The 27,965-nt window shown below is 46.4% G+C and overlaps 2 protein-coding genes across 3 annotated transcripts; both read left to right on the forward strand.

Moving 5' to 3' along the window:
* The first annotated feature begins 383 nt into the window (after positions 1-383).
* On the forward strand, positions 384-17,455 carry LOC310667812 (uncharacterized protein). Its single transcript, XM_083420772.1, has 6 exons — positions 384-1,416; positions 1,674-2,288; positions 3,282-3,332; positions 12,692-12,784; positions 15,843-16,272; positions 17,314-17,455. Exons 2-5 carry the CDS (start codon positions 2,243-2,245, stop codon positions 16,229-16,231), a joined length of 579 nt encoding a protein of 192 aa, XP_083276898.1. The 5' UTR covers positions 384-1,416; positions 1,674-2,242; the 3' UTR covers positions 16,232-16,272; positions 17,314-17,455.
* A 2,160-nt stretch (positions 17,456-19,615) lies between these two features.
* LOC310667814 (C-type lectin domain family 5 member A-like) lies at positions 19,616-27,702 on the forward strand. Of its 2 annotated transcripts, none has more exons than XM_083420775.1 (7): positions 19,616-20,101; positions 21,462-21,550; positions 22,549-22,605; positions 22,836-22,889; positions 24,403-24,551; positions 25,027-25,136; positions 27,215-27,702. In XM_083420775.1, exons 2-7 carry the CDS (start codon positions 21,472-21,474, stop codon positions 27,330-27,332), a joined length of 567 nt encoding a protein of 188 aa, XP_083276901.1. In that variant the 5' UTR covers positions 19,616-20,101; positions 21,462-21,471; the 3' UTR covers positions 27,333-27,702. The 2 variants fall into 2 exon arrangements, with proteins under 2 accessions (XP_083276901.1, XP_083276900.1); XM_083420774.1 differs by having other exon boundaries at positions 19,624-20,059.
* The last annotated feature ends 263 nt before the right edge of the window (positions 27,703-27,965 follow it).

Here is a 27,965-nt window from a genome sequence, read left to right on the forward strand (position 1 = left end):
CTTTCTCAATGCACAGTGCCTGGTTTTGTTTTTATAAATATATAAAATGTACTGCTTTGATTAGGTTATCAAGATAAAAGTGATCTGTTCACCAGAGCATTAAATCACATAGCGATGGATTATTTAAAGTATCTCGGTTCATTAGCCATGCATTACCTTTAACATTTGGCAAGACTGAATTGTGGCCAGGTGGTGTCCCTTTGCAAAATGGCAAAGGATCTGGGTACCTGCCCAGCCAAACCGTAAAAGGGTGGTGCAAGGGACATTTTGTGTCAGCAAAAGGAGTCGGAGATATGCACATGAGTATCTTTTGGGCTGAGAACATTTAGTGAAGATTAAAATGGAGAGACTTGGAAGACCTATGAGCTTCAGGTTGTTGGTAGGAGCCAAATCCTGTGACACGAGGCCACATAAACTAACCTGAAGTCAGGTCCACTTATATTCAAGAAGGTATGAAGTTGCCATAGGCCACATGTGGCAAACTACAATCCCCCCCCATCTTCTGCAGCCAACATGGACGTTGATTAGGGATAATGGGAGTTGTAGTCCAAAACGAATGCAGGTTAGATTCCCAGTCTGATTGGTGGCAGCTTTTCAGAAGCCAAGGGAGTCTTTTCTAGCCTCACAACATGGGAGAGGTTGTAGCTCAGAGTGAGAAAGCGAGATAGAGAGCACATGTTTTTGCACATTGTTGTTGTTTAGTCGTTTAGTTGTGTCCAACTCTTTGTGACCCCATGGACCAGAGCACGCCAGGCACTCCTGCCTTCCACTGCCTCCCGCAGTTTGGTCAAACTCATGTTCGTAGCTTCGAGAACACTGTCCAACCATCTCGACCTCCGTCGTCCCCTTCTCCTTGTGCCCTCCATCTTTCCCAGCATCAGGGTCTTTTCCAGGGAGTCTTCTCTTCTCATGAGGTGGCCAAAGTATTGGAGCCTCAGCTTCACGATCTGTCCTTCCAGTGAGCACTCAGGGCTGATTTCCTTCAGAATGGATAGGTTTGATCTTCTTGCAGTCTATGGGACTCTCAAGAGTCTCCTCCAGCACCAGAATTCAAAAGCATCGATTCTTTGGCGATCAGCCTTCTTTATGGTCCAGCTCTCACTTCCATACATCACTACTGGGAAAACCATAGCTTTTACTATATGGACCTTTTTTGCACATAGAAGGTCCAAATTTCAGCAGTTAAATCTTAAAAGGAGCTCACGTAGCAGGAATGAGAAAGACCCCGGAGTCAGAAGGGACAAGACTAGGCTTAGGGCAAGTAAGGGGAACCTTTGACCCTTCAGATGCTCCCATCAGCCCCAGTCAGCATGGCCAATAGTCAGGGATGAGGGGAGTTGTGGTTCAGCAACAGCTGGGGAGCCACAGGGCCCCCACCTCTGACTCAGGGACTAGCAGTGTAGCTTCATATATACCGTATTTTTCGCTCTATAAGACGCACCAGACAAAAAGACGCACCTAGTTTTTGGAGGAGGAAAACAAGAAAAAATATATTCTGAATCTCAGAAGCCAGAACAGCAAGAGGGATCGCTGCGCAGTGAAAGCAGCGATCCCTCTTGCTGTTCTGGCTTCTGGGATAGCTGCGCAGCCTGCATTCGCTCCATAAGACGCACACACATTTCCCCTTACTTTTTAGGAGAGAAAAAGTGAGTCTTATAGAGCAAAAAATACAGCATATCTTTATACTGGAGATACCAGAGGTATTATGCACATACCTGCAAGCTACGATTTGTCCCACATCCGCTGGAATCTGGATTTGAACCCATACCCCGAGGTAAGGCAGAAGCCAAGGGCAATTATCGTAATTAAATCACTGTGCCACACATATGGAGCCTAGAACTGGCGCCTGTTAATTACTGTGGCTTGGGGATCCCTTAGCTGTGTGCCAGAGAAACAAGGAATAATTTACCACCTGATCCAAAATAACTGACCTTTGAGCAAGCAGTCCTGCCAGAGGGCCAATGACCCTGCTATGATTTGATTTTAATGAACACTTTGTACCTTGCTGAAACACCTGAAACCATTGTCCATCATGCCAGGGAACATCACAGGATTATAGACCATTTGCCAGGTGAGCAGATGGAAATAAGACGCAGCGATGCAAAGGGACGACCTTCCAGAAATGATGCAATTAAACAGATGCTTAATGTCAAAGGGTGTTGCTGCAACCATTGCGTGCGATGAATATATAAAGAAATGGAATTGATGCAGAGAGCTACAGAAACTCCTGCTCCCCTTCAAGATGGCCAGGATTCTGTTCCTAGCATCTTTCCTGCTCTTAGTTGCAGGTAAGTCCGTAGAATTAGTGGCGCTTCAGGGACCAGAGGGCTGGTTGATGCAGACCTTGTTCAGCACTTGAAGATAACACATGTAGCTGGGACATTATTGTTGAGTGGCAAGTGATGGTTAGCATGTATGAAAGGGATATCACAGGTCGAAGACCACTGGTCAAAAATCTGTATGTCACCTCAGTCACAAGGCTTTTAAGTGGAGACGATTCAGCAGATAATTCTCAAGGGATAGGGCAATCACAGGTAGAACACATGCGTATGCACATGTGTGTACACAAATGTGAGTGGGACGTGGGTGGCGCTGTGGTCTAAACCACTGAGCATCTTGGGCTTGCCGATCAGAAGGTCAGAGGTTCAAATCCACTTGACAGAGTGAGCTCCCATTGCTCTGTCCCAGCTTCTGCCAACCTAGCCGTTTGAAAGCATACCAGTGCAAGTAGATAAATAGGTACCGCTGCAGCGGGAATGTAAACAGCATTTCCGTGCTCTCTGGTTTCCGTCACGGTGTTCGGTTTGTGCCAGAAGCAGTTTAGTCATGCTGGCCACATGACCTGGAAAGCTGTCTGTGGACAAATGCCGGCTCCCTCAGCCTGAAAGCGAGATGAGCACCGCAACCCTAGAGTCGCTTGGACTTGGCTGGACTTAACCATCCAGGGGTCCTTTACCTTTTTTACACAAATGTGTGTGTGCAAGGAAGGGGGTGCCAAACTGGGTCCCTGACCCGGATGAAATAAAGCCTAGTTTCGCCCTTGCCTAATTATCCTTTAAACTTTGAACTAAGCATGCCACTCAGTGAGAAAGCTTTATTCTTTTCTAAAAAAACAAAAATGCATCCTGCATTTGGCAGGGCAGGGAGGTGAGAGAGAATGACAGCTGCCACCCCGTCCCCCCCAAAATTGAGCAGCTGCGTCAATATACAATGACTACATCCAGGCCAGCACAGGAACAGCAGTGGTGAAGTAAGATGCCATTTATTCCTTTATTTTGCAGGTGTATATCCTGACTTGCTACCAGAGGATAAGAAAGAAGACTTGGGAGGAGGTAATATAAAATTCTACAATTTACGCACAGGGACAGGGACACTGACAGGGGGACGGACACACACACACACACACACACGAGTCCGCTTACTCCCCTGGCCAATGGATGTGACCAGGAATCTCCCCTTTGAGCTCCATAGGCCCAGGTCAGCTGGCAACCAAAGCAGCTTCTTAATTGGAAGCAGGGTAGAGAGCGAAGGAACCTCCCTTCGGCTGGTAGAAGGTGATAAAAAAAAGGGAAGAATATTGTGCTGTTCCAATAAGCTGGATGACTTAAACAAAACCCAAACCAACCAATTTTAATGATGTTGTCAGCATGATTACCAAAAACGAACAGCAATGGGGGAAAAAGAGAAAGAAAGAAATCTTTGCACAAAGCTTGTGGAGAGGTTATAAGACATGATTGCATCAATAGATCATTACCCCACACATTCCAGTGTTTTCCCCTTGTTGCAATAAATCCAAATTTGGGAGGATTTTAAAAAATTCTTTTGGATACCTAGATTTTGGGTTCTTAAAATTCTGCATATGATTTAATTGTCTCCCACTGATAATACTTCTTTGGCAATGTTCAGGCTGCTTTAAATGCAATTTTACTTTTTAGCAGAGGAAGCAGGTAAGCAAAGATGGGAGCTGTGGGCTCAAGACCCCCCCTCCCCCCTCCTAAAAAATATGGACCCTGGAGCCACACTTTCTCCTGCCCATATGACCATAGCTAAATGTACCTCAAAATCAAACTGGCTAGAAATACGTGAAATTTCGGGATTAGGCTGAGCTACACTCTTGTCTAGATGACTCTCAGGGTTCCTTCCAACTCTACCCATTTATGACTCTGATTGCACTGGGAAAATCTGAGGACCTTTTACCCTCCTCGATGGGTACGTGGCATTGCTCCTGGGAGATCTGGATCAGGCCCCACTTCTGTGCCCACCCTCTTGCTGAGAATGTTCAAAGTTTCCCACATTGCATCCCAGATACTAGATGCTCCTAGCATCTCCTTAGAGGAAAGCAAGGAGGACAAAACATTTCCATGCAGATCTTAAATGCTTTATTGCCGTACAAGATTGTGGCTTCTGTTCTAGTTAACAAGTCGAGTGCTCCTTGGATGAGAGAGAAAGAGAGGCTGTGACTCTAGAGGTGAAATTGGGTAGCTGTGAATTGGCTTCTTGATGCTGTTCAAAAAGGGACTCAAGGTCAGTGGCAAGAAGTAGACAAACAAAGGTGGAAGTTGCCAGCTAACAGAGGTTGCGGTTATACCTGAGCATGCGCCACAGGCAAAGACTCTCGTCTGTGAAACCCTCCTCGACACCTGCTCCACTCAGTACGTCTCCTGGCAGGAAAGGGGACTTGGGCATGCAGAGTGGCAGCCAGAGGTACCGCTGTGCCAGGGCGCTCAGGGTGGGGAGCTGATCAGATTGTGCCTCCCACCACTGAGGAAGGGAGACATTTGCAGGAGCCGCCTGCGCCAGCTGCTGGTAGCGGAACCACTCCACCTCTGCCACCTCTGCCAGCCCAGGGATAGCCTGCTCCTGCTGCAGCTGGCTCCAGCCCACAGCGCCCACCTGCTTGGGATCAAGGGCCCGCACGGCCTTCAACGTGGGCACTGCAGGGTGAGAGCTGAGCAAGTGCTCCAGGCGGGTGAGGCTGCAAGCCAAGACCTCGTGGAACTGCGAGGCGAGACGAGGCGGGCACAGGGCCAGCTGCCTCCTGGTGTTTGGCCCAAACCCCACGTCCAGGTGGTAGGAGAAGGCAATGCGCAAGGCCTCCAGCTCGCCATAGGCCCGGTGCGCTAATGGCTCCCCCAACTTGTGGAGGAACTGCGCCGTGCTCAGGAGGACTGCCCCGTGCTCTGCTGCAAAAGTGGCCTCCGCCACCAACTCCTCGCTGCCTGACCCAAGGAGCGCCTGCAGTTTGGCCATGGCGGCACCCTCTTCTTCATCAGCTGCCACAAACTCCATCAGGATGGGGAGATGTTCTGCGATGACGCCGGCCTTCTCCAGCCAAGCCTCTGGCCCAGTCCAACTACTGGGAACGGGCAGGGAGAGTGCCAGGCCGCGCTCTCTCAGAAACAGCTCGTAACGGTGGCGCAGGGCAGCCTGCCGCCCAAATGTATCTTCCAGGAGGTGCAGCACAGAAACCAGCCTTTCCAACTTATCCGGCCACAGCTCCATCACGAGCTCCAGCTGGTGCGCCAGGCAGGGGATGTGAAGGGCAGTGGGCAACACCGTGCCCAGAATCCCGTTGGCAGCAAAGGCTTGGATCATGTGGGCATTCCCAGAAGTGACCACAGCCAGCACCCTGTGGGACAAGACGTGCCCTTCGCTCAAAACACCCGTGACGGCCCGGGCCACCGAATGGTGGCTTAGCTGCTCCAAGAACTCCACACCCAGGAGCAGAGGAGACTGCCCAGGCCTGTCAAGAGGCAGGGCGGAGATGCCAAGGATGGCCCGCCCGTCCCCTGTCGTCGCCTCATGAAGGAAGACAAAAGTATCGCGGCGGTGGAGAACCTGCCGGAGACCAGACTTGTGGCGCCGCCGCAAGGCCGGGAGAACGCTGCGGTGGAGCTGGGCCACGGAGGGGAGCGAGCGCCTCACGCCCAGAGGACGCGTGATGAGAGCCTCGAAGAAGCCTGCCTCAGAAAGCGGGATGCCTGTCTGGGCCAAGGCCTCCACCAGAGAGAGCAGGATTGGGTCTGGTTCGGGGACGGATTCCGAGCGGCGGCACCAAGCTTGTCCCTCAGAGCGGAGGGATGAGGCCGAGGCCTGTTTGCGAAGCTGGGGGCCTCTGGTGGAACCGGCATCCGAGCGACGGCGGCTGGGAGGACCGTGGGCCGGCGACGACTCCTCAGAGTTCAGGGAGGAACGCAGGCCAGAGGCCTGGGTGGGCTTCCTCAATGGAGTTGCCATGGCTCAGCTGTGGAAGAAGGTGGACAGGGTGTCAAGAGAGGGAAAAGACGTTTCTTGTATCTGCAGCAAAGCTCTAACATTGGGCAGAGACACACCATACACATCGCTTGCTGCAAAGAATATTGGGAACAGGGGGGCCAACCTGGACAAAATATTGAGGAGCCCCCCAAGACATGGCACACAAATATCATTCGAATTGCAGTGTCCATCAACTTTGGGTGCCCTCTCCGGGCCCCTCAAATATTTTAGGGGGGCCAAGGGACCTCAGCCCCTAGGATAGGGTTACCAGACGTTCCCAGGGACAGTCCCTGGATTTGCAAATCTGTCCCCAGACAAATTCCGTCCCCGAAATGTCCCCAGATTTGCAATCTGTCCCCGGGAAACGTGGCAGTGGCAGCCTTGGCAGCCCGGAGCCAGCCTGTTAGTGCAGTTGGCTCTGGTTGGCTTCAGGAGCTGCTCGCTGCTGTGGCGCCTGCCATTTTTCCTGCGCCATGGCAGCAAGCAGATCCTGAAGCCAGCCAGAGCCAACTGCACTAACAGGCTGGCCCCTCCTGGGCAACACCTGCCTGCATGTGACTCCCAAGCTTCCCCATATCTGTCAAAACAAAGGGGGAAGGGGGAAGGAGATCAGCGAAGGCTCAGGAGTCACAGGCAGGCCGTTGCCCAGTTTTTTTTTAAAAATGTGCATTTTTGTTTCACAGGGTGCAACAGAAGGGCTTTGCACCTTTATACAATATGCATATGTGCTTGTGCCCAGGGTCTTTTGCCTCACCATCCCCACTACTGACTCCCTGTTGCTACTCAGCAAAAAAAAAAAAAAGTGTCCCCGGATTCATTGAAGAAAAATCTGGTAACCATATGTTATTTTAAAGACATATTCTTGAAGGAGGAGTGGATAGGCAAAGTGGCCAACCTTCCAATCAGAGATACTGGTGGCTCTTTGCTTAGTCCTTGTAAGAAACAGGACTTGACCAGGCTAGGAAAACATCTGGGAGATATGGAAATTTTGAGTTCTCTTGCTTCCCTTTCACCAGATGTTTCCTAGTACACTGTGCAATTAGACAACTCTTTGCCTACATGGAGATTACAGACAACAAGAACCTTGCCTTGCTAAATGGAAGGAAAGAATTGTGGCATGGCAGGGTTTTTAAATTAATGGTAGACAAGACAGACAGCGGGTTGAGTTTCTGCTATGCTTGATCATTTGCACAGTAGAGCCCATGGAACATTAAAAAAAAAAAAAAAGTTTCCCGGATTCATTGGGAAAAAAATCTGGTAACCATACCCTAGGGGGTTGGCTCCAGTGCCTGGGAACTGGAGTTTAAGGGTGCTGGGAAGTGCAGTTCTGTGAGGGGGTGGGGAAGCACTTCCCTTCTTATAGGGAAGTTGTGTTTTTTAAAAGTTTCTTATTAATATTTTAACGGTAAGAACCACCACCATCGTATTTTCAAAATAGGAGCTGTAGAACACCCAAACTGGACAATAACTATGTTGGTTTCAAGCCAGTATAACAAGTCATGTGCTTTCAATGTGCGTTGAATGTGCTTATGTTGTGGGTCTGCCCACTGCTTGTCATTGCAGGACCCCCCCCCCCAAACCCATTTTCACCCAGTCAAGAAATAGCAGCAACAACATACTAACACACTTCATTTTACAGCTCAGCTTCCAACACACCCAGGTCTCCCCAGCCCATCCCTGAAGATGCAGTGCTGCATAGCACAACCGTTTACAGTGTGCAAATCTTTGCCTTAACACATTGCATCTCTATCGGGAAAAGCATTGGCTGCTACACTTCTGAACAGCAGCAAACATGGAACAGCAACAAACCAGGAACCGGCGTCTCTGAAACAGTTTTCTTCCCCATGTAGGGTTGCCATTTTGTTAAAAGGGAAGGAAAGCTTCTAGCTCTTAGCAGCTAGGGCGCAGCAGGTGGAGGTTTTCTAAGCTTGATGTACTGTGTTTCTCTTGCTTATTTCTGCTGGGTCCTACAGGAGCGGGAGGCACAGAACAACTGTCCATTAAGAGGCAACAATGGGGCAAATGTTGGTTCATTGTGCAGGCTTTTTACTTTTACATCCACACTGGCCCTGGGCCACACCATACATTGAAAGCCCTCTTATGTTTCTTTAAATAGTCCCGGCTTTCCCCAGAGAATTCTAGGAGCTGTAGTTTATTAAGGGTGCTGGGAATAGCAGCTCTGCAAGTGGGCTAGGGACCAGCTCTCTCTCAGCACCCTTAAACTACAGTTCCCAGGATTCCTAGGCAGAGGGACAGTCCAGAACTGTTTTTTATAAAGTGGAGAGGGCTTTAAGAGTTTGGTGCAGATGTGAGGATTCTTTCACCACATCCTCAAGTCTACCCAGTTCATCTGCTTCATGCTACCCAACAGCCCTACCAGAGAAAGCCATTTATGCATTAAAACCATTCTCCTCTCATGGCACATTATCGCCACCTACACTTCACCCACCAACCCCAGACTCGCTTAACTGTACAACACAGCTCCAAACCAAAGGCAAGGCTCTAGAGAAACAAGCATCTACCTTTTTCTCTCCCTATTGGTAAAACCTATTTGGTGTTTCGCAACTTTATGACTAGTTGCAGGACCTAGCAGAGTAAACGCAGAATCCACGGAAGCAATTGGTGACTTGGCTGCAGACAGGATAGACGAAGCAGGAACCAGGAACTTGTAGTTAGGTGTTTTTTATATACAGTGGACTATTTACAGGAACAGAACACAGATCTTTAGCTAGCTCTCTCTGACACGACTCACAACTCCTACACTGACACACAGAACTCTGAACTAACACATTCCAGTTAGTAGGCCATTAATTATCACTCCCTTGAGAGAGCTTGACCAATCAGGGAGCAGTCTCCATGTCTCTGTTATCACCAGGCAGACTTACTCCTTCAGATTGCCTTCTGGCTGTCTGCCAAACCTTAACTGACTCTGTGTGAGTAGCTGCACATACACAGTTTCCCAACACTCCCTTCACAAACCAAGCCCAGAACCTCTATTCCTCATCTACAGTAAACACAGGAAAGCACATAGTTCCCAGGTAGCTACCTACCCACTCCTCCTGTACAACAGCATCCAAGTGAATCTCCCTGAGACCCGCCCTTGCTGCCTGCCGCTTTTATGACCCCAGCTATGTTTGGCTCCGCCCATCCACTTAGGACTCACCTGTTCCACCTGGGAATGAGGCAGAGCTTTACCTGATCAGCCAAAACAGGCACAGGCAGTGGTGTTGCTAGACTTGTGTGACACACACAAGTGTATTAAAGAGAAAGGAGGCACTAGTAGTTGTTGTGCTGGGGAGTAGCCAGAGATTACCATATTTTCCGCTCTATAAGACGCACCAGACTACAAGACGCACCTAGTTTTTGGAGGAGAAAAACAAGAAAAAAAATATTCTGAATCTCAGAAGCCAGAACAGCAAGAGGGATAGCTGCGCAGTGAAATCAGCTAGCTGCGCAGCCTGCATTCACTCCATAAGACGCACACACATTTCCCCTTACTTTTTAGGAGGGAAAAAGTGAGTCTTATAGAGCAAAAAATACGGTAATTTCTGCTTCATTCATTCTATGAACCATAACACCCAAATTGGGCTGATTTTTTGGGGTCCCCCCTCCCCCCCCAAGTGGCAGTGCTGCATCTGACAAGCTGATCTCTGGAGGGTGTTCAGAAAGAGTGTGTGTTTGTGTGTCATCCCTGGAAAGTGTGCATAGGGATTGCTCAGTGTTTTTTTTTCTGGGGGGAGGAACGCAGGGGTGCGCATACTCCTAAACATTTTGTGAATCTAAGTTTGGCCTCATTGAGGGGCAGTGTTTCAATATGAGTAGGAAAATGAGAGTACCCTTAAACATATTTTTTTTTAAAGAAAAAAAGCACTGGGATTACTTACTTCTTTTGGGAAGAGGGTTTGCACCTTTAACAGTAGAAATTTAACAGGTGAAGCATTTCCTGGTTATCAAGGTACAGTGCAATCATAGGAAAAGCTTTACTGATGGAAGCTAATCAGGTAGTTGACTTGCCAGGGGAAAACAAAACAAAACTGGAAGCCTTATGCATGGCTAGGAAGGCATTTAGAGTAGAAAACTTTTTTAAAAAAAATTCAGGGAGACAAGTAAGCATTTTAACAGCTGCACCAAATGTAGACAAGTTACCATCAGTGCATCTCTATACGGGAGAAAACATCACCTGGTGATTTATGCGTCTTTTGCAGCTGTTAACAGGCACACAGCCACTGCTTCTTAAAAAGAAAAGGTGGCCGTTCTCACTGAGAGATAAAATACCACATTTATTTTACTTTAAGGTGACAGCAACGTTTAGAAGCCAAACCAAGCTGGGCTTTCTCTAGTTCCTTGGGATGCTGTGGGAGAATTGAGATTTTTCTGCCCTTGAGTATCTCCGTGGTTTGACTTAAATGTTTATTTCACTAATCATTTCCCTCTTTGTTGGGAAGATAGGGACTGTGACAGTGGGACCAAGGCTCTCTGTCAGGAAATTCTCAGCTCCATCACCAAACCACAATGCCCAGGATACGAAGCCATGGCAATTAAACTAATACTAAGACTAGATTGTAGCCCATCAACTGTTAGGTTTTTAGCTATTCCACAGTGCTTTAACTACGTAGAAGTAGATTATTGGAATCCTATTCCTAAACAACCTCTCTCATCTCAATATGTATGATCTGAAGGCACACTGGTGCCATGACCTTGCTGAAACTGAGGTCTGGGTCTGATCAGTTCCTGAATGGGTGACTAGAAAACCACATGTGTACTGTCTTGGGTTCCCATACAGAAGGTTCCATTCCTGATAAGACCACTTCTCATACCCTCCAATATTTCTCTGATGAAAATAGGGGCGCCCTATTCAACAACAACAACAATTTTATTATTTATATCCTGACCATCTGACTGGGTTGCCCCAGCCACTATGGGTGGCTTCCAACATATATAAAAATGCAACAAAACATTAAAAAAGCCTTCTCTTTACACGGCTGCCTTCAGATGTCTTCTTAAGGTTGTATAGTTACTTATCTCCTTGGCTCATGGGTTGCATAACTCCCGTACCCTCCAACATTTCTCCGATGAAAATAGGGTCATCCTGGGATGCGGGTGGCGCTGTGGCTTAAACCACAGAGCCTAGGACTTGCTGATCAGAAGGTCAGCGGTTTGAATGGGTGAGCTCCCATTGCTCAGTCCCTGCTCCTGCCAACCTAGCAGTTCGAAAGCACTCAAAGTGCAAGTAGATAAATAGGTACTGCTCCGGCGGGAAGGTAAACGGCGTTTCCGTGCGCTGCTCTGGTTCTCCAGAAGTGGCTTAGTCATGCTGGCCACATGACCCGGAAGCTGTACGCCTGCTCCTTCGGCCAATAAAGCGAGATGAGCGCCATAACCCCAGAGTTGGTCATGACTGTACCTAATGGTCAGGGGTCCCTTACCTTTACCTTTTAAGGAAAAGCAGGACATTCTGAGATCAAATCAGAAACCAGGACAGTTTATGTAAATCCGGGACTGTCCCTGGAAAATAGAGACACTTGGAGGGTCTGTCTTGCTTGCGCCTATCAGAACCACTAACCTAGAAAGGCATACAAATGAGGACGGCCACCATTGTTGATCTGGATGGTGCAAAAGTGACCTCTCAGTGGCTAAAGAACAGAGTTCCCATATAGAAAGCTACTGATCTACCTCTAAAGGCAATTCAGTGTTCCATGTCCCTGAAAGGACTATTCCAGATTCATCTGCTTAACCTCATAGAATACCATTTCATGTTTTCCTTTCCTCCAGATGAGACTGCAACACCCACATCACCTGTAATCGTAGTTACTGGAGTGATAAGCGGTGAGTCCACACATTTCTTCTACATCATGTAATGGCATTGATAAAAGGAATGGGCTGCAGTGAGAAATGGCTTAGACTTAGATCATTCCTGGGTCACAAACCACCATGAGCCTCATTTTTAGTGGTCCAGGGATTGCCTGTAAAAATACAATAAAAACCGTACAGCATGTTACAGTTGCTGCAACAGGCAGAAAGACAGGAACCTTGTTATCTCTTTGCAGCGTGGCTGCGGAAGGAACTGGGTGTGGGGAATTTGAGTGGACAAACACCTGGAAGCAAAACTATTAAACAGCCCCTCTCTTGGCCTTTCTCAGCCTCAACTGAAGCTTCCACGGCTGCTTTTCCTTGTTGTTGTTTTTAAATTGAGAGACTGACTCAAGTAATGCGTAGGTTGGTCTTGACACACAAACTAGACAAGATCTGTGATGGGTGTTCCCATATTTTTCTTCACATTTTGCCAAATAACAGCTGTGGAGGGTGGGAGAAAGGGGCAGCGGCGTGATGAGGACCCCAGGGCTGGACTGGGTTGGGCTGATTCTTCCTCCCAGGACCATTTTCTCAGTAGAAAAATGGCCTCCCCACTCAGCTGCTATTTGCTTTGTTCCTCTAGATGAGACCACAACGGCAAAGGTTGAGACCACAACGGCAAAGGTTGAGACCACAACGGCAAAGGTTGAGACCACAACTACAGCATCAACACCTGGTGAGCATCTTGTTGACAGTTTCATTTCATTTCCGCTTTCTATAGTACTATACCCAAGGCAGTTTACAAGCTGAAGAAACAACAAAATATACAACAAAGATTGCACACCTTATATTACAGGGGTGCCCAAACTTTTTCCAAAGAGGGCCAGATTTGATGAAGTGAACATGCGTGAGGGCCAACCGAAGTTGTTTTTTAGGACTGAGGTTGCTGAGCTTTTTAAAGGATTTTACCCCAGGACATATACTGCCATGGGGGTCAGATTAAATTGACCGGCAGGCCAGATTAGGCCCCCAAAACGGACTTTGGACATGCCTACCTTATAACAATCTGATCCAATACAAAAAAGCCATAATAAAAATATATCTGTAAAACGAACAACTGTTATCAAATAAAGTAATATATTCAGTGATCTGTTGGAATTTAATAGTACACAATTGAAATTAAAGGAACCCCTGACTGTTAGGTCCAGTCGTGGACGACTCTAGGGTTGCGGCGCTCATCTCGCTTTATTGGCAGAGGGAGCCTGCGTACAGCTTCTGGGTCATGTGGCCAGCACGACTAAGCCGCTTCTGGCGAACCAGAGCAGCACACGGAAACGCCGTTTACCTTCCCGCCAGAGTGGTACCTATTTATCTACTTGCACTTTGACGTGCTTTTGAACTGATAGGTGGGCAGGAGCAGGGACTGAACAACGGGAGTTCACCCTGTCATGGGGATTCAAACCGCCGACCTTCTGATTGGCAAGCCCAAGGCTCAGTGGTTTAGACCACCGCGCCACCTGCATCCCGTCAATTGAAATTAAATATCAGCAAATAATAATTAAACAGAAATCCACTGTTAACAATAACAATAAATGTTTACTAAAGTAGGATCAATAAAAATAACAGCAAGTCACAATGCATGATTTCACCCCTGCTTGAAAACACCCACCCGCCATTTATATCCTACAAGGGAATGTCCAGGGTTCTCCTCTCCCCATTATATACTCATGGCAACCCTGGGAAGTGCCGTATTTTTCACTCCATAAGACGCACCTGACCATAAGATGCACCTAGTTTTTAGAGGAGGAAAACAAGGGAAAAAATCTTCTGAACGAAACAGTGGATGTATGCTTTTTGTGGTTCATGCTGTGGCCACGGACATGTGATCTGATGGTGAATTTGGGGTGACCCAATGCAAAAATCCTGAGGATCCATGTGGATCCGTGCTTTGTAACCATGTTTTTGTGCCATTGCGGCCCCACGCAACAGTGGGTGCGTGAATTTTTGGTGCAGGCTGTAGCCATGGACATGCTATGTGATCTGATGGTGAATTTGGGTGACCCAATGTAAAAATCCTGAGGATCCATGGGCATTTTCCTCCCCCCCCTCCCAGGCAGCCTCTGCTAGTGTCCCTTATCTCTCTTCCGGTCCCACCGATCAGCCACTTCCTTTCAACACTCCTTTCCCTCTTGTTTGCCTTAGTGTCTTTTCCTTAGCTGGAGCAGTTTTTTGCTCCTCCTTTTCTTCTAATTTCTCTCCTTATTGCTTTAGTCTTCCTGTTTCCCCCCCTTTGCAAGTTTCCTGTCTTTACCTCCTCTTCCCAGGCAGCCTCCTTTATCTCTAGAGTCCCTTATCTCTCTCCCTGATCGGCAAACGATCAGCGGCTTTGTTTCAACACCCACATCCCTCTTTCTTATTTTAATTTTTATTAAGGATTTTCTTGATTTACAAAAGTGTGTTCAATGTCTCTCTCTCGTATATATATATATTTTTCCATGTAACATTTTTACAAGTCAGTTTCATTTGTTGAGACATTGGGAAGAAAAGGGGGAAAGAGGTGATGGGGTGGGGGAGATGAGTGGGGGTGGGGTAGGGTGGTCATGAAGCATGATGTGCTTTTTGCCCCTAGGCAATTCGGCTCCAGGGACCACACATTCACTCCATAAGACGCACAGACATTTCCCCTTACTTTTTAGGAAGAAAAAAGTATGGAGCGAAAAATACGGTAGATTAGGCTTAGAGACAGTGACTGGCCCAAGGTCACCCAGTGTACCTCATGGCTGAGGGGTGATGTGAACCCTGGCTTCTTATTTCGCAGTCCAATACACTAACTGTTACACTAAGGTAAAGGTACCCCTGCCCGTACGGGCCAGTCTTGACAGACTCTAGGGTTGTGCGCCCATCTCACTCAAGAGGCCGGGGGCCAGCGCTGTCCGGAGACACTTCCGGGTCACGTGGCCAGCGTGACATCGCTGCTCTGACGAGCCAGAGCCGCACACGGAACGCCGTTTACCTTCCCACTAGTAAGCGGTCCCTATTTATCTACTTGCCCCCGGGGGTGCTTTTGAACTGCTAGGTTGGCAGGCGCTGGGACCGAGCAACGGGAGCGCACCCCGCCACGGGGATTCGAACCGCCGACCTTTCGATCGGCAAGCCCTAGGCGCTGAGGCTTTTACCCACAGCGCCACCTGCGTCCCTAACTGTTACACTACACAGGTGTATTCTACCAGTGTATGATTTTATTCTCTATAGCATTACTCATGCACCACTCTTTTGGATGAAGTTCACCCAAGGGGGTTCGAAACGACATGAAAACACAGAGAATGCAATTACCTGAAATAACCAAAGCAAACCAAGGCGGCCATTTACACAATGATTTACAATGCCAGTTTATAACAATCTGCGGAGGCGAGGTAAAATATTGAGCAGAGTGCTATATTCTGTAACATTTCTCTGTAGAAAAAGACCTCGACTCAGATTTCCAGATAAAGACGCCCTGCATCTCTAGAGTTTTCCATCTTTCAGCTCTCTGCTTGTTCTTGTTTTAACAAATAAAACTTCCTTCTTTTATTTCTTCATCCCAATACACACCTTTATCTAGCACCTTCCTCTGAACGGCTTGTCTCTTTCCAAGCTTTGTTGCCTAGCACATAGAAGAAAGATCTTGAGAGATGGCTCAGCCATTAGCTCGCCATGAGAAAACACCAACCATCTTTCTTAAGCCATTAGCTGTTCATCTTCTTAACAAAATGAATCGCCTTCCAGTTGTTAACACACATATATTTGTTGAACAGGGTGTATTACCCAGGGAGGGAAGCCGGGATCGTGTCCAAACCCAAATTTCTGGCCTCGTCACCATGGGCACCATGACCACGGCCCACGTCCGAAAGGAAAGGGATTCAAGAAGCCAAAGCATGATTCCTCTTCTGAGGAGTCTGTGCTCTCAGAAAGGAAACCCAAGTTCCATTCCTCTTCCGAGGAATCTGGCTCCTCAGAACGAAGGCAGAAAAGGGGTCGTCACCATCACCATGGAAAGAAGGGACATCGGAATCTCTGCGAGACTCCACCATGTGGGGAAGATGGAGACTGCCCAGATGATCTGAAGTGTTGCCTTATTTCCCGCTGTGGGAGGAAGTGTGTGAGACCCGTACCCATGCTGCAAGGAAACAACCTTGGGGAATAAGTGTCTTAAACTCTGATGCTTGTTCCAAAGCTTCATCTTTGGTAAGTAGCGTCCTGCATTGCTCTGCACCAGTTCCATGTCCACCATGTCGAAACTGGCAGCCATGTTGTGCCTAACCTGCTGAAAATAATATCTATTAATACTCTGATATTGTGGTACAGTGGTACCTTGGTTCTCAAACTAAATCCTTTCCTGAAGTCCATTCCAAAACCAAAGCGTTCCAAAACCAAGGCGTGCTTTCCCATAGAAAGTAATGCAAAACAGATCAATCCGTTCCAGACTTTTAAAAACAACCCCCAAAACAGCAATTTAACATGAGTTAACGAGACCATCGATCGATAAAATGAAAGCAATAATCAATGTACTGTACCATAAAATAAATAAGACATTGTAGATGATAAAAATCTAAAATAATTTTTTTTCTTACCTGCACTGTTGATAGTCATTGTTTGGATGGGGGGCTTTTATCCATTTTTGCAGTCACACAATCAATCAATCAATCAATCAATCAGTAGCTGGACTGGGTTCCACACAGTCACAAAAACAAATTAACCGAAAAAGCTACAAAAACAAAAATGCAAAATAAATAGCAAAAACAAAAGTGCCAAACGTAATCCATTCTGGAAGTCCATTTGACTTCCAGAATGTTCAAAAACCAAGGCACAACTTCTGATTGGTGCAGGGCCCCCCAGAAACAATAGCCGACAGCCACATCGGATGTTCGGCTTCCGAAAAATGTTCAAAAACCGGAACACTTCCGGGTTTTCAGCGTTTGGGAACCAAGGCGTTTGAGTACCAAGGTACCACTGTATTCTGCATTCCCCCACCTACCCTTCCTGAAACAGTGGAGTGGAAGATGTAGAAGTGTGTTTTGACCATTTGGGCATATAAGCAGTATAGAAGTTAATGATAATTCTAGTTTTGTTGACGAAAAGGTGGGAGACCAGCTTTTGCACCGCTTGCGTCTCCTGCTTGGCCCAGGGAGAGGCCCCATTCTCCAAGAACTTGCTTGCTAGCTCTTTGAACACCAGGTGGAGCCCCCAACCCCACTTAAACAGCCTGTTTCTTTTCTCCCCCCACAGAACTCGAATAGACGTCACAGCAGGACTAAACCACAAGTTGGACCGGCTGAATAAATTCTGCGCCCTTTCAGGTTTAATTGGCTTCCTCCAAAAGCAAAACAAAAAAACTAACCAGATTAAAAAAGAAGCATTAGCAACTGATTCTCAAGCCGTGTATGCTCATCTTTTGTGCCCATTGAATTCATTTGATATTTGCGTGAAAGCTCAGGCCCTCAGGGCACCTCGATGATGCTATGGAAAACTTGAATCATAACAAAAGCAGCATGGGAGGGTGGCTTGGACACTACCAGAAAGCAATGGCGAAGCATTTCTTGCTGGTGCCCGGGGTGGGTAGGAGTGCCATGGGGGCCGTGCACACTGCTAGAGTGACCCCCGCCCACTGGAGCCAAGTGGGGCCATGCTGTGCCGTTTGCCCGGCCATGCAGTGGGGAGCCTGGCTGGCCAACTCCTTTGAAGGGCACACACAAAAGCGGCTCAGACTGGCAGGGCACAAGCCTGTTGTGTCCTCCTCAAGGCTATGTACACACTAGCAGCTTGAATCACGGAGAGGTTGGTTCTCCTTTCTGCGATTCGAGTCACATTCTTACGTTGCTGTATACACCAGAAAAGTGGGTGGGGGTGTCTTCTCCTGATGCTCATTACTCAATTTATTTTCTTGCGCATGCAAACACACACACACACACACACACACAGACACACAGCTCCTATTCACAAGAGCTGTCGTCAAGAGTATGTGCAATGACTATCTGAAATGTACACATCTCAACTTAACTGTAGCTTCTGTATTCAAACCGGATGGAAGCTGGTTTGAGGGGGAACACATCGGACAGGAATATTTCTCAAGAAGCTACAAGATACCTATGGATTGTAGCTAATGTCATGTGCCCATGGCTTCAAACACCAGTGGTGGGAGCGCACTGGAGCCAGAGTAAATGGGAATGTGGTGTTGTTGCGGGCATTCGTCGGTCTCCAGAGACAATGGAGTGCACTTTTGGGGGTGACAGCAAACTGCCACAATAGCAGCACCGAAGTGCATAGCTGTCAACCGTCCCTTATTTGGCGGGAAACTCCCTTATCCCAACGCCGTGTCCCGCTGCTGTCCCTTATTGATGATGTCCCTTAAATTTCCCAGGTTTCAAAGGAAGCAGTTCCTCTCCCTCCCTCCCTGCCGGCCAGGGAGGAGGGAGGCTCCAACTGTGTTGCTTGGCTGCCCGGCCCGCCCCTCTCCGGAGGGGGAAAGCGGAGGAAGGACTGCAAGCGCTTTTGCGCAAAAAGTGGTTGCTGCTTGTAGCTATTTAACTGCAGTGTTTCATCAGCTGGTGTCTTGAGCAGCAACCTCTGGAAACGAAGGGCTAAAAACCGGCGCTGCTCTCTCAAATTATCAGGTCCCTTTTAACTTTGTATTTCAGCTGGTTGACTAAAACCCCTTATTTTGGCTGCTGATCCCTTATTTTCGAGCCTGCTGGTCCCTTATTTTCAAATCTGTAAGTTGACAGCTACCGTATGCCAAAGCGACCTCCCTGGGGTGCAAATTTGGGCAGCGTGTACGGCAGTCCTGGGCTACTCAAATGACAAGACCCCTGACTCGGCTTTGCTGATGGAAAGCAGAGCAATACTGTTGGCATCTGCACGGCTGCAGGAATTGCCAAAAGGAGGCTTACAAAGTGCCGTCCAACCATCTTAGGGACTCTGGTTTTGTGTAGGTTTACTCCTCATAGTTTTATTTCTCCTAGATATTCTACCTTTCCAAACTGATGAGCTCCATCTGCCCTTTACAGCACATGCAAGCACTGCCTTCTTGACCATTGGACCCACTATTGGTCTTTTTCACTGAATCCACTGGAGCCTGCAGGGGAAATCCCTAACTCATTCAGGGTTTGAGACCCATCGGCTACTCTCATCTGATTAGCTGGCCAGTCAAAGCCGTTCCCAGGGTGTGCAGGGTGAACTGAGTGCAGGGTGGGGGACCGAATGTACACAGCCAAAAATCCAGCTAGATTTGATTAGGATTTGATTTAATCAGGATTAGGCTATGTCACAGTGAACGCCCAACCTCTGGATTGAGGTAGCCTGTTTCAGAGTGTACAATCAAATACAGTGGTACCTCGGGTTACATACGCTTCAGGTTACAGACTCCGCTAACCCAGAAATAGTGCTTCAGGTTAAGAACTTTGCTTCAGGATGAGAACAGAAATCGTGGACCGGCGGCACGGCAGCAGCATGAGGCCCCATTAGATAAAGTGGTGCTTCAGGTTAAGAACAGTTTCAGGTTAAGAACAGACCTCTGGAACAAATTAAGTACTTAACCTGAGGTACCACTGTAAAACGCTTGCTTTTCTTTATTCAAAATATTTCTGAAATATACACTGGAGGGTGAGAAGAACTACCCAAAAGTGTTAGTTCCCCAAACCTCCGATCCACAGCGTTACACAATTTTGTGAGCCAGCCAAACTTTAGTCTGATTTCCAAAGGTCTCGGTCAGCAGGAAGCCATGAGAGAGAGAGAGAGGAAAAAATGATGTATGTCATAACTGGGATGTTGACACAGAGGAGGAAGAAAAAGAGGTAGAACCGTCGGGCAGGACTTTGGCTTACCAAGAGAGGGAAGGAGAAGAAATATTTCCCCTCTCTCATAGCGGCGAGCTAAAGGCAGGATCACACAGAATATCGACAAAACAAGGAGCGGAAATCAAACGGTCTGAACTGAAGCGGAAAGCTTTCTCATCTTTACAGAGTCCTTCTAATAGGTAACATTTGCTTCTCATCTGGTTTTATTTTTAAAGAAGAGTGTGAGTATATTTTCTATCAAATACAACACACACACACACACACACAAATGCACATACAACATGGTTTGGTCATTTTAAGGGAAAATAGGATCAACTGAAGAAAGATTAGATGAATTAAGAAAAAATGAAAAGGAGATCTATCTCATACCTTCCAACATTTCTCAGATGAAAATAAGGGGATTACAGCCTCTCAGCTCAACCTACCTCACAGGACTGTTGTAAAGAAAAAATGTGTGAGGGAGGGGATTATGTACAACACCTACAGATAAATGGAATGAAATAAAATCCGAAAGCTGCCTTGAGTCCCTGTCAGGGAAAAAGGTGGGGCATAATAATAATAATAATAATAATAATAATAATAATAATAATAGAAACTGTGAGAAAGATCAGGAACATACAAGAGAGTAAATCCTATTGAATTCTGTGGGACTTAGTTCTGAGTAAAAATACTTAGGTTTGCTGAACAGTCTTTACCCAGTTACCTGGGATAAACTCAATTGAATACAGTGGGACTTACTTCTGAGTAGATAGTCTTAAGGCTCCATTTACAATAAAGGAATAAACACTTTACATGTTTCCTAAGAAATGGTGGGCTTTTGGTGCATTGCAATTAAAGAAGTTAAAATGGATTTGTGACATTTTCCTTCAAAATTATAGGAAGGGCTTTGAATGCCAGTTTAACAATTTCCTTCATTTGGTTGCTGGTATTTTACTTTCAGTATAAGCAGGACTCTGTTTTTGCACCTACACACATACCACTTTTAATTGTTCTCTCAGACATGGAGGGGACGAAAATGGAACACCGGGACATTCTGAGATCAAATCAGAATCGGGACGGCTTCTGTAATTCCGGGACTGTCCCAGGAAAATCAGGACACTTGGAGGGTATACTACCCAACAAATAAAGTCATTTGTTTTGATTATAGGTTATAGAAAATAATGAACACTGAAAGAGGGGGGAAATAGCCTTACCTATTGTAGTAGATTGAATATTATATTTAACAGAGGGTTCTTAATTCTACTTGTGGGATATTTTGAGCTTTAAAGAAATGTAATCTGAATTCTGAAATACTGTCCATTGGGAGAGGGGGTTAATTTACATTAACACTTCAATCAATATTACTTTGGTAATAAATCTGAAAGAGCTGGTCTGTTGAGGATTCTTTGATCCTATCCAGCTAAAGTTGTGAATGCTTAAGGTAATTGTGTGACTAATAACTCGTTGGCTTCAATGGGGCTTGTTTTAAGCCCAACTTATTTTTCATTGGATTGGATGCAACATGGGGTAATAAGCTTGCTATTACATGTGACATAAACCATGATCTTTGGTTGCTAATGAAACACTACTGAACTCTTTCAGATTAGCCAACATGGCTTGGCAGCATGTTGTTCCTGGAATAACCCTCTTGTTGCTCAAGCTAACAGGGACATCCCTGTTCCTTGTTTTCAGTAAGTATTGGTCAGGCTTTAGTTTCAAGGCTGCCTTTCTACTTTCATATTTCTTTTCACTTGTTATATCCATCACTTTTATTGTATTCTGTATGTGTCAATGACAATGTCCCCTTAGTGCTGTGAAAAAGTTGAATAGGAGATTACTAGGAAAGAAATAAAAGCTACCAATATTATAATGCCTTTTTTAGCAAATCTGTGGTGAGGCCCCACCGGTACTGTGTACCGTTCTGATCTCGACACCTCAAAAAGGTGTGGAAAGGGTCAAGGAACACGATCAATAGGCTGGAACAAGCCCCCCCATGAGGAAATGTTAAAGCGTGATGGACTTTTTACCTTGCGAAAAGGTAAAGGTGGGGGAGGCATCACAAAGGAAGTAGACAGGGAGAGTTTTTCCTCCCTCTCTCATAATACTGAAGCACTAAGGGAGCTGAATGGTGGGAAATTCAGAACAGGCAAAAGGAAGTCTTTCTTCATGCGGTGCATAGATAAAACCATGGAAATCGTTTTTTGCAAGATGCTATTATGGCCACAACCCTGGACGGCCTTAAAAGAGGCTTAGTCAGCTTCATGTAAGGCAAGGCTAACAATGACTAAAAGTGATATGACGGTTGCTAGGGAACACAAGCGAGGAGTGTACTATTGCACTTACATCATGCTTGGGACCTCCAAAACTCATCTGGTCCCTGTGAGAAAAGGGTGCTGGACCAGATAGGCCTTTGTCTTGATCCTGCAAGCTGAGTGCTTCAAAGTGCCTTTGTACACATCCCTCAGTCATCTCTCAGAGCCATCAAGTGACCATTATTATCCCAATAGTGCAGATAAGGGGCTGACAGAAACAGAGGCTTGCCTAATAAGGCCATTAAGTGACTTATCGTCTGCTCTTAGTGCTTATGATGGACTTGCTCTCCTAGCCGACAAGGAAATATGTCTGCATGCATACTGAATTTTAGCAGTCCTCATCAGACAGACGCCATTCCAAATGTTCTTGTTTTCAGTTCCACAGATCTTCCCTAGGGGCAACTTCAGCTTCATTCCTGAGGAGAATTACACAGGTAACACTACAACAGTTCTCTGGGGAATCTCTGAGCTTGTTAAATAATGAAGGGCTTTGCAAACATTCTTGCTGAAAAATGCAATTCTTTTTTTCACCGTTTCCGCAACACTCATCGATCAATGATGAAATAGTCCTGATTTGCTGCCCCCAAATCTAAATAGAAGAAGACTACAGTTGTCCAGCTTTTCAAAGTTGATTAATAGAGGCCAAAAATGTATTCATTTTCAGAACTGCTGACTACTTCGAACCTGCCTGAAGCAAGAGCTACAATTGCAACCACAGGTATCTTGTCATTTGATTATTTGGAAACAGAAACCAGTAGTATTAATTATATTGTGCTGTAAAAAAAACAACTGTTATGGATCTGTTTTCTAGTCGGGAGAGAGCATTGGAGACTTTTAATGCTTTTCATAATAAATTGTTTATTTTTTAATGTACAGATTGAGGAGATGGAAAACAGGCAGGCAGGCACACACACACAGTCGCAATAATAATCTTAGAGCTGCATCATTCTGGCACCCTGAATGTTCTGGCAAGTCCCTGTAGGTGGTTCTTTTGTGGCACCAGTAACATATGAAAATCCACATCTCTGGGAATAGTAGTAACTACACAAGCTTTACACTACACAAGCGTCGAGGGACGCGGGTGGCGCTGTGGGTAAAAACCTCAGCGCCTAGGACTTGCCGATCGCATGGTCGGCGGTTCGAATCCCCGTGTCGGGCTGCGCTCCCGTCGTTCGGTCCCAGCGCCTGCCAACCTAGCAGTTCGAAAGCACCCCCGGGACTGGGGACCGCTTACCAGCAGGAAGGTAAACGACGTTCCGTGTGCTGTGCTGGCTCACCAGATGCAGCTTCGTCACGCTGGCCATGTGACCCGGAAGTGTCTGCGGACAGCGCTGGCTCCTGGCCTCTAGAGTGAGATGAGCGCACAACCCTAGAGTCTGTCAAGACTGGCCCGTACGGGCAGGGGTACCTTTACCTTTACCCTACACAAGCTTTAGAAGACATCTGAAGGCAGCCCTGCATAGGGAAGTTTTTAAAAAGTGTTTTATTATGATTTTGTATATGCTGGAAGCTACTATGGTTTAAAGTGAGATGATACTGCTTTAATTGTATGATGTGGATGTGGTTTAATTATGAACATGCAGAGGTTGCGAGTGGTTCCAGGGGACACAGTTGTAATAGGAACAACAACAACAACAACAACAACAACTTTATTATTTATACCCCACCCATCTGGCTGGATTTCCCCAGCCACTCTGGGCGGCTTCCAACAAAAGATTAAAAGTACATTAAAACACCAGTCATTAAAAACTTCCCTAAACATGACTGCCTTCGGATGGGACTCCTTGCCAATACATGTTCAGTGAACATACTGGGGGGGCAGGGGCAGAACGCAAAGGAACACAGTTCTTTGGCAGTTAGATAAATATGTAACTAAACCAATAATCCTAAACTACATTGCCTTTTTTCAATTTAACCTTCCATATATCCAGCTGGAGGCCTAAGAACCTTCTTGTAGATCTTGTCTCCATCCACTCATTGAAGGAAGAGGGACATACACAAAATTGCCCTACCTGCCCCTCAGTGGAGGCATGCATGCAGTTTCAGCAAGATCAAGAATGCCCAGCTAGGGTCTAGGAAAGCAGCAAGCAGGCACCTAAGATGGCATTTGAATGGGGGCAAAGTCCTTTCTGGTGGTGACAGTTTGTGAGTCACCATTCCCTTCTAGAGTTGGAATTTTCATTATTAATATTGAGTCCTTTATGTGTTCATCTCCTTTTATCATGCTGCAGTCCAGATTCCTCAGAAGCCTCCTACATGGGAAAGACACAGAGGGAGTGAATTTTGGTTTACTGACACCAAGGAGGTTTGGTTCCACTGCCGAGTCGATTGCATGCAATGGAGCTCCGACCTAGTGATCATCAGTGATAGAAATGAACTGGTAAGATTGGGCCCACTTTGATGAGAAAAAAATGTGCCGCTGGAGTTAAATTTCTTTAACCAGGGATAAGGAGAGTTGAGAACATCTTGCGCAGAATTCACACCATACCTGTAAAGCTCATCCAAGTCACATTTAAAGTACATGAATTTCCCCAAAGAATCATGGGAATTGTAGTTCAAGTGTCCTGGGAACAACCTTTAAGACAATCTTCAGCAGCGTGGTGGCCTCCAGATGTTTTCTGCTGGCTGGAGTTGTAGCCAAAAGCATCTGGAAGCTACTAGAGTGACGAAAAGTGTGGTATCGTTTTCATGTGGTCTGAATGCTTCATTGTCCTTGAAGGCACAAATAGATTCTTCTGCCTTAATGGGAGCTGGAAAAAAACATCCTTTTCATCTGGCCGTCCTTGCCAGTTGTGATTTCCTCTGCCCTGATTTTCCTCATTCATTCATTCATTCATTCATTCTTCTCTTGCCAGGAGTTTATTCAGAATAAAACTGCAATGGGTTCTTATTTCATTGGACTAACATATACAGTGCCTCAAAACAAATGGCTATGGATCGACGGCACGGAACTCAGGAATAACCTGTATGTGTGATATTCTCTTTCACCCTTCTTATGGTGGGTGGGTTACATCCTCCATGGGGCATCGTATTCACTCACTGGCCCTGTTTCTGGAAAGCTCTCTGTTGTATAAAGGGACCCCTGACCATTAAGTCCAGTCGTGACTGACTCTAGGGTTGCAGTGCTCATCTCGCTTTATTGGCCGTACAGCTTCCAGGTCATGTGGCCAGCATGACTAAGCCGCTTCTGGCGAACCAGAGCAGCGCACGGAAACGCCGTTTACCTTCCCACCTATTTATCTACTTTGAGGTGCTTTCGAACTGCTAGGTTGGCAGGAGCAGGGACTGAGTAACGGGAGCTCACCCCGTTGCGGGGAGATTCGAACCGCCAACCTTCTGATTAGCAAGTCCTAGGCTCTGTGGTTTAACCCACAGCACCACCCCCGTCCCTCTCTGTTGTATATAGTACTGGAATACCTTCAGATAAGATGATGCTCAGGATGACTTGATGCCAAAAAGGGTATCCTGCATATTGAGTTGCTGTCAAGAAGTGGTAATTTCACCAAACGCAACTTTTCTCATGCCTGCATGGCAAGCTGCATCTGCCAGAATGCCCTCTTCTGCATTACTCTCGAAGATATATTCTTCAACATCTCACAGATGAAAACAAGGACACTGCCATAACATCTCTAGGCTCAGTTCACATGTAATGCTAAGTCCCAACAGGGCTTCCTCCCAAGGTGAGAGGAAGTGACCTAGGTGAAGTCTGGCAGGACAGCTCATGCTTTGGAATTAACCCCTTCATGCATTTAGACTTAAGCATGTTGGTTATATGAAGCCGGTTACCCCACATGGTCCTGCTTTGAAAAAGACAAACCATGTGACAGAGTCTGGATCATATACTAATCCAAATGATGTGTTAGCCCACAGCAGTGCCCACATGCTTGTGCAATTGTGCTAAGTCATACTTTGGTTTAACGTTACATATACGGTAAATCGGGTCCTAGTGTCACACTAAGAATCTCTGCCAGAATCCCTCCCCTGTTATTATCATGGCTAAATTCCGCTCGCCATATGCTGCATTCATTCCCTCTTCCAATCAGCAGTTCGAATCCGTGTTATGGGGTGAGCTCCTGTTGCTCTATTCCAGCTTTTCCCAACCTAGCAGTTCGAAAGCACACCAGTGCAAGTAGATAAATAGGTACCACTGCGGCGGGAAGGTAAATGGCGTTTCAGTGTACTCTGGCTTCCATCACAGTGTCCTGTTGCGCCAGAAGCAGTTTAGTTGTGACCCACATGACCCAGAAAGCTGTCTGTGGACAAACGCTAATTCCCTCGGCCTGAAAGTAAGATGAGCAATAGTCGCCTTTGACTGGACTTAACCATCCAGGGGTTGTTTACCTATTTTACCTATCGTTCCCTATGACACATCCTGTACTGCACAGGTTTAAAAACTGTGTGTTTCTTCCTTTGCTTAGTGATCAGAACACAAGTGTTTTCTAGTATCTTGTTCCTTGTCTGCACAGTTTATTAAATTATGGTTTGTTTGATTGTCTGGACCTTGTCTGGTGGCTTCACTAATTTGCTGCCATCAAAGCCATGGTTTCGTTGGTGGCTTATTCAAATTGGTTTAACTATAAGGAGGCTCTTGGTTAGTCAGTTTTCTCAGAAAAGTGAAACTGAAAGCAACTTACAACCTCGCATCATGTTGCAGGTTGGGGGTGAAGGTGGGACCTGAGTCTGAAAAAGCTGAGGACAACACCCCCAGGGAGTTTTTAGAGTTCCTAGGGAGTTTTGAAGCTGAGGGAGTTAACAAGCTGGCCAATAAGGCACCTCTTGTCCATTTACTAGTGCCATCTGGTTCCCCTAAGTACTAGCCTGAGAAGCAAAATGAGCATGCAGGAGCAACACTGGGAATTGGCCATTTTGGGTGGGCAATGTCTGGGGCTTTGATCCACACAACCCCTTCCTCTGCTTCTCCATCAAAGTTAGGCTTCTCAGGAAAGGAGTTGCTGATCAGGGCCTTAGCCAATGATCAGCCATTATACTTAGTTGTAGCAAACACGGTCAACTTCACAGTTCTGCTGCACTCTGTTTTTACAGCTTTGCAATGAGACCCAAAGCGGCGGACAATGAATGTGCAACTCTTGCAGCAGGAGAACTGAAACCAGTGTCATGCCACCAAGAACACCACTGTATCTGTGAGAAGAATCCTAAGTAGTTCATCTGAAACAGCACCATGCAGTGACGTAACAAGGAAGAAGACAGAACCATGGACTTTTATTCTGGGACATTCTCAGCTCTATCTGTGGGAGCCTTCTCCATGCAGAGAAGATGCTCTAACCCTTCCCTCAGGTTGGACTTCAAAGCAATGAATGGAAATGTTATGTACTGAAGTTCTCACCCTGGGCCAGCAGGGGGATGCTGTAGATAGTTATGCAAATAAGGGATTGAAAGTGACGTTCAGTGATTGGTTAGTTTTAGAAAATTGTTACAGTTACGTTGTACTGGAGCTCTATATAAGCAGGCTGACTGAACCCTTCAGTTCAGTTCTGTCCTGGTCTGTGAATAAATAAGAGCTGCTTGAAGAATCGCTGTGTCGTCTGATATGTTCACCCACAACATAACAGGAAAAGCATTATAATTTCCTAATAACTAAAATGTCTTTAAACCTGTCTCCAAGTCCACACAGTGATGTGTGCTTTTCTATTTTACAATTTTGAACTGATAATATCAGAAATGTGTAAGCAGAATAAGAATGGTTATTTTGAATCTTAGAGGCTTTGGCCTAGTGTTGCGTGCTCTACAATTCTTTTGGGCAGGAGCAGGGACTGAGCAATGGGAGCTCACCCCG

This window comes from Podarcis tiliguerta (assembly GCF_965153285.1).
Source record: "Podarcis tiliguerta genome assembly, chromosome: 17".
Taxonomy (NCBI): Eukaryota; Metazoa; Chordata; class Lepidosauria; order Squamata; family Lacertidae; genus Podarcis; species Podarcis tiliguerta.

Excerpts from the sequence above, each read along its gene's own strand:
- LOC310667812 (XM_083420772.1), top strand. The coding sequence starts at position 2,243 with ATGGCCAGGATTCTGTTCCTAGCATCTTTCCTGCTCTTAGTTGCAG. Across the intron at positions 3,333-12,691 it reads GAAAGAAGACTTGGGAGGAG|ATGAGACCACAACGGCAAAG; the intron begins GTAATATAAAAT and ends TTGTTCCTCTAG. Across the intron at positions 12,785-15,842 it reads AACTACAGCATCAACACCTG|GGTGTATTACCCAGGGAGGG; the intron begins GTGAGCATCTTG and ends TTTGTTGAACAG.
- LOC310667814 (XM_083420775.1), top strand. The coding sequence starts at position 21,472 with ATGGCTTGGCAGCATGTTGTTCCTGGAATAACCCTCTTGTTGCTCAAG. Across the intron at positions 22,890-24,402 it reads AGCTACAATTGCAACCACAG|TCCAGATTCCTCAGAAGCCT; the intron begins GTATCTTGTCAT and ends ATCATGCTGCAG. Across the intron at positions 24,552-25,026 it reads TCAGTGATAGAAATGAACTG|GAGTTTATTCAGAATAAAAC; the intron begins GTAAGATTGGGC and ends TTCTCTTGCCAG.